Genomic DNA, 6,492 nt, shown 5'->3' with positions numbered 1-6,492 from the left:
ACGACGCCACGTTGTTTGCTGAAGATATAAGACATTGAAACACAGTAAACGCCAACCTAAAACATTTTTAAAATGGACAAATCAAAATAGGCAAAACCAATTCAACAAGTAAGCACTAACGTGTGATTTAGCTAGCCAGTCAACCTTGAATTAGCTAACTAGCTAGCTAGGTAAATTATTTAGGACAAGTGTTTTTTTATTATTTAAGAAATTATTCATAACATGGATTTCAGGTTTAGTGCACGAAATAATTAACTTTATGCGTAATGGTTAGTTTGCTAGCAACTGCTAAATGTCAACTGATGTAAAGAGTGACTCTAATACTTCCTACGTTTTAACGTTTCTGTCGGGGAAACGCTGCCCTCTACTGGTCATATAGCGAAAACTCTTTCCGTCTTCATATTTCAGCAGTCCTCTGCTTAGCTGCATTCAGAGAAGGGGACATTCACAGCTAAACCTGACACTACAATTCATCAGACGATGATGACAGGTTTGCTAGATTAAATCAAATAAAACCTCAAGCATTCTTGATTGTTGTACAAGACTATGGCAATGAGGACCTCAGCAGGAATTACAGTTTGGTTATTCTCTGCCAGTTCAGACCACCATGATGTTAGCGAAATTCCTGCTAGAATCATTGTGTGTGCTAGATGTCTTTTGTTTTTGTCAACTGCTGTTTCAAGGCCATTAATACTTTGGACTTCTGCATTTTGTTATATGGAGTAAAATTTCATTGCATGGACACTTTGCTTAGCTTGAGTATTTGCATTTAACACAAAAGTGCTTCAAATGTATGTGGCTACCATTGTTGCTGTCAGAACAATAGTGGCTCAGTATAGTCACACAGAGTGCATAAATCCAGACATTCTGGAAGCAAAAAGAACACATAACGACTCAGATATTTGCACTCATAGTGTTCCTAGATATGGGGACAGATGTGTAGAGGTATTAAAATTATATGTTGCAAAATCATATTTCAAGCATTTTTTAAATATATTTGAATTTCACAAATAATAATAATTTCATTATACTAGCCAGAACAAGACGGTTAGTGAGTAAAGGTAAATATATATAGAAAGGTGTGCAGCAGTACATTCTTGGTTTTCATGCTCCTAATATAGAAGAAGCAGCTCTAATAACTTAATACATTCTAATCTTTTAATGATATGTAATTTAGTAATATGTTCAAATTGCTCCTAACGAAAGGGTACATTGTTGAGACACAGAAATCAGCGACTGATTGTGCATTGTGTTCACTATTTTAATTGGATAATATTATTGGATAATGTATTAAAGGAATATCTATTTGCAATGCCAGTTCTTGATTTGGCAGCAATGAAATGAGGAAATTTAAAGAACATGAACTGATCTACACTCTTGGAACCTTATAGAACCGCATGTAATGAACATTATGTTTTAAATATCTACTTGTTCATATACAAAATAGTTCCTCCTCCTGCTTGCATAGATGATGAAGGACTTATGTCCAAAACATCCTGTTTCTGTGGAATCTGTAAACTTCAAACTTCACTACAATTTGTAACATCTCTATGTCTACATATTTGAAACTGTGGTACTCAGTTGGAAATGGGTACTCAGGTGGACTCTGGACAGAACCATTGTGGTGAAGCAAGCCCTGAGCAAAGCGATTGCTTTACCAGTCAATCTAGATTCTGACCCACTCATATGACTGTAGTGACCGAAAGAATGAGGTCATCATGGATACAAGTGACTGAAATGACTTTCCATTATATATATATATATATATATATATATATATATATATATATATATATATATATATATATATATATATATATATATATATATATAGATATATATAGAGAGAGAGAGAGAGAGAGAGAGAGAGAGAGAGAGCGCACCGGAAATAACCATAACGCCATAACGATTCGTAAATTATTTTTTGTCTTTGAGCATTATGCCCCCTTGTTGTCCAGTTATTGCAGCCTATATACTAATAGACCCCAACAACAAACAAGCACACACAAACTGCAACAGAATACAGTAGGCATGCCCCCCCCTCGCTCCATCCGTGGGTGTGTGTTATGTGATTTAGGCCATTGACGTCCTGTCTGCGTAAACACAGATCCCGGATTGAACTCGGCGCGTATTTCAAACCGAAGTCAGAGTCGGAACAGGGTTTAGTAGAGCGCGAAGAAGTACTTCTTGGTTTTTGCAGGAAATAATACAGGAGTCCGGTGTGGATTATAGTGATATTTAGCATGGCTACCCCACCTAAGAGGACATGTTCAAGTCCCGTTTTCAACAGTAGTTTTGAAAAGACAGTAAAGAAGATATCCATCGAAGGAAACATTGGTGAGTTTGGGCTACACTAGTTAACGAACTAAATAACGCTGTCCATCTATTCACACATCTAAACAACATCACCGCCGATATTGTTGCTGACATGAGTATCGCTGTTAATATATTGTATATTGTATATATTGTATAAATAAGTTAGAGTCCATAGCTTGCTAGCCTAGTGTTACAGTCCCGCTTGTTTGGCGCCAAAGTTGTATCAGCTCTCCAGCACTCTCACACCATAAACCGCGTTAAATTGTGTATCGATTTTGTAAGGAGATTATAGCTGTAAAACTACACTGTAAAAACCTAGACTTAAGCCCAAGAGCTAATTTCCAGTGAAACTAACGTTTTGTAAAAGTATCAATGTGGCTAGTGCGGCCTCAACCACGCTTAGATAAATATAACGTTTATATTTGCGGTTTGACAGCTGACTATACTTATAGTCAAGCTTTGTAATTGTATTATCATTTTTAGCACCGTTTTACTCATTCATAAATATTGAACGTACAAAAAAGTTTATCACGTTTGGTGTTTTTTCAATGCGTATACAAGTGCTTGATTTTAAATGAAAGTATTTGAATTTGTGATTTGTTCAATAGCTGCAGGAAAGTCAACGTTTGTGCGGTTGTTGGAAAGAGCATCGGAGGAGTGGGAAGTCATACCGGAGCCCATAGGGAAGTGGTGCAATGTTCAGACAACGGAGAATGAGTATGAGGTATGAGATAAACCTACACGCTTGTATTTGTAGAGTGGCCTTTACCACATAATTAGTTGTTCAGTACTCAGTAGCCTTTTTAACAGCGTGAAATAAACTACATAGAATGAGACCTCAATGAGGTCCACCATAACTATATATTATATAAATAATGGAACGTTTTGACTTAAAAAATTATTACACCCAATACAAACCTAGAAAATACCTAGTACTATCAGGATTTTGTCCCCAAGGCCTACTTAATTCTGCTTCTAAATGCATTTCCCTCAGACATTAATAGTCTGGAAAATCCTAACCTAACCATCAGCAGAATACACCCCCCCCCCCCCCCCCCCCCCCAAAATATGCAACCCTGTGCACACTGTGAGTCCCTGGCCTGATCTTTTTAGGAACTCAGTACATCCCAGAAAAGTGGAGGTAACCTGCTACAGATGTTGTACGACAAACCAGGCCGCTGGTCCTACACCTTCCAGAGCTACGCCTGCCTGAGTAGAGTTCGTTCCCAGCTTCAGGTCCCCTCCACCAAGCTGCAGCAGGCGGAGAGGCCGGTCCAGTTCTTTGAACGCTCGGTCTACAGTGACAGGTATTGGCCATAGAGTTCAGAATTTTTTTTACATCTTAAAATGAGTTTTAAATGTAATTTTAGAAATGAAAAAAAAAAACATGCTCATAGAAGCTTATGAAGGGATTGGAGATTTAATGTTTTCGCATTCTGAAGGCTAATATGTTGCATATGACTGAACCACTGTTTTACAGATATGTTTTTGCTTCAAACCTCTTTGAGTCTGGAGATCTTAATGAGACTGAGTGGGCGATATATCAGGACTGGCATGGCTGGCTCCTCTCTCAGTTTGAGACTGAGATTGAGCTTGATGCAATGATCTATCTGCGGGCAGATCCTGAGGTGTGTGTGTGTGTATGTATGTATGTATGTGTGTGTGTGTGTGCGTGCGTGCGTGATGGCCATGGTGCCTCTCCTTTCCACATCCCACACCACTAGTCAAACTTTGGACTGCTATATATATATTTTTTTTAAGATGAGAATATTCTGCAAGGAAAAATTCTGCATTAGCTGCCCTTTAGTGGAAATTCTTTAGAGGAACATTAATCATGTTATTGAACATACCGTTAGTGTACTTCAGCACTTCTTTAAGTAGCCATTTGTTTGTTGCAGAAATGTATGCAGCGCCTTAAGCACAGAGGGCGTGATGAAGAACAGGGCATCCCTCTGGAATACTTGGAGAAACTGCATTATAAGCACGAAAGCTGGCTCTATAATAGAACTACAAAGTAAGTAATCCCTTCGATATGCTAAGTTGTATGCCCTTAGTATTTCATTCTTTCTATTCTATAGTGTGATAGTTATGATCTGTATTAATAAAATTTTGATATTTCCAGTGTGTTTAGTAATACTGTTGTCTACAGGCTTGATTTTGAGTACCTGAAGGATCTTCCTATTCTGGTACTGGATGTCAGTGAAGACTTCAAAAATGACAGAATTAAGCAGCAGGGATTGATTGACAAGGTAAAGGGTCAACTGGTTATGAAGGAAAAAGCTATATAGGAGGTTTCATAAGATGTTATGTGAGCAAAGTTAAGAAAATCAGTATTGGGTGATGGGACAAATGTAATGTTGTTATACAGTCAAAACTATATTGTATGACAAGCTGTCAAAAATAGTACTTGTTCAGAATTTCATTAGAAAAAATTTAAAAATGGCCTGTTTTCTTTCAGGTGAATGAGTTTCTGAGTATGTTGTGACCTGATGCCTAGTCCTGCTCACTCTTCGTTGGACCCAAGTTTGCTTTTAGGTTAACCTTTTTAAAGCAGCTTTTAACTCAAATGTACCTCAAACTGAACTCAAATGTAAATACTTAAGCAATATGTGTGAAATTAAATATTATCATGTTGCATCTGTTACCAAATATAACCACAGTACCAACTGTTAAGCTGCTGAGACTGAGTCAGTATGGTTTTTTTTTGTCATGAATTTGTCCTCTAAACCAATAGAAAGTGAACATGATTTTTGTTGGGTTTCAAAATGTAAATATGTTTTTATATTTGGTATTAAAACTTATTTTGTGTGTCACTGTTGTCCGTATTATTTCACATTTTGACAAGCTGTTTTATTTCAAAACATTTTTTTGTTTCTAGAATACAAAGTAACGTAAAGTAAATGTTATTATGGCACTTGCCAATAACCAAAAACTTGGTGTGAAGTGGGCACAGTATTCAGGTGCTGGCTAATGTTGGCAGTAAACTAATGGAGAGGAGAGGTCATTTCAGCAATTAGAAATTCATGAAAAGCATGCTTTTGTTCCATGGTTTGAACATTTTGTGTACTTTGCAATAGTGTTAAAAGTTATGTTGAACTAATACTGGTGAATGAAATTTAATGCTGGGGACTTAATGATAGAAACAAGAGGTGGACATTCCAGGTTCAGAAAGTAAAACTCCTTCGCAGAATTTTACTCAAGCGTGCTGGATTTTCTAATTAGTGCAAGCCAGGTAAAATTAGTGGAATCAACACAAACCCAGAAGCCTGAGAAAAAAACTTGGTGAGGACTTTTACTCTGTGAACCTGGAATATCCACCTCTGCCACAGTAACAATTTGATCATTAATTTCTTCTTTCATCTTTGTAACTACTTTCTTAACATTTCAGATTCTTCTACACTTTTTTAAGACTGATGTAATTTACCACTTAAAGTGTTTATCTGTAATCTAGGGTAAGGGTTAATCTGGGAGATTGGCCCTTCTCAATTTGCTTGCAGGAGTTTTTAAGGATGAAACTTGTTTGGTCCACCACCTAGTAGCCTAATGAAATTAAGCCTATTATATATATATATATATATATATATATATATATATATAACTGTACACAATATCTATTTTAATCTGAGACTAAATGTTCTTGATACCAGGGCTTCCTATTACAGCATATTTGGATTATACAGATTAAAAATTTTATAAATTCTAACATGGCTTGCCAGTATAGTCAGAAAAGTACCTGCACATTATGACAACATACGACTTTCTGCACAACATGAGTGACTAGTAAAAAAAAAAAGCTTAGACTTTTTGTTTTTGTATAGAAAAAAATCTATACTGGTTTTAACATGACCAGAAAAACATCTTCTGATGATTATTAGTTTCTGCTGTTACTGGGAGAAAAAATGGTCAGTGGCCAGTGAAGTAAACCACAGGAACAGGAAAACAGGGAAATGCCAGTTCCATGTTAATACAACTTTGTGCTTTGTGATTCCAGGTTCACTTTGATTTTAGGAGATTCGAGTTACATAAGTGGGAATATATCTGTATATATATCTATATATATCTGTAGCTGTAGCAATGTATTAATTTAATTTAATGTATATTGCATGTGTTTATGCACACAATATTTTTCACTGATTTACAATGTACAAATTTTTAAAAACAACTGTTGTATTATTT

At 36.2% G+C, this 6,492-nt stretch overlaps 1 protein-coding gene across 1 annotated transcript; it reads left to right on the top strand.

The window, feature by feature from the left end:
• The first annotated feature begins 2,094 nt into the window (after positions 1-2,094).
• Positions 2,095-5,129, top strand: LOC143481849 (deoxycytidine kinase 2). Its single transcript, XM_076980015.1, has 7 exons — positions 2,095-2,337; positions 2,925-3,040; positions 3,430-3,623; positions 3,797-3,944; positions 4,215-4,330; positions 4,466-4,565; positions 4,775-5,129. The coding sequence occupies exons 1-7, from the start codon at positions 2,244-2,246 to the stop codon at positions 4,799-4,801; spliced, it is 795 nt and encodes a 264-aa protein (XP_076836130.1). The 5' UTR covers positions 2,095-2,243; the 3' UTR covers positions 4,802-5,129.
• Positions 5,130-6,492: the final 1,363 nt, after the last annotated feature.

Source organism: Brachyhypopomus gauderio, chromosome 18 (genome assembly GCF_052324685.1).
Source record: "Brachyhypopomus gauderio isolate BG-103 chromosome 18, BGAUD_0.2, whole genome shotgun sequence".
Classification (NCBI taxonomy): Eukaryota; Metazoa; Chordata; class Actinopteri; order Gymnotiformes; family Hypopomidae; genus Brachyhypopomus; species Brachyhypopomus gauderio.
The sequence above is the reverse complement of the archived record's forward strand: the minus strand, read 5'-3'. Positions and strand labels throughout refer to the sequence as shown.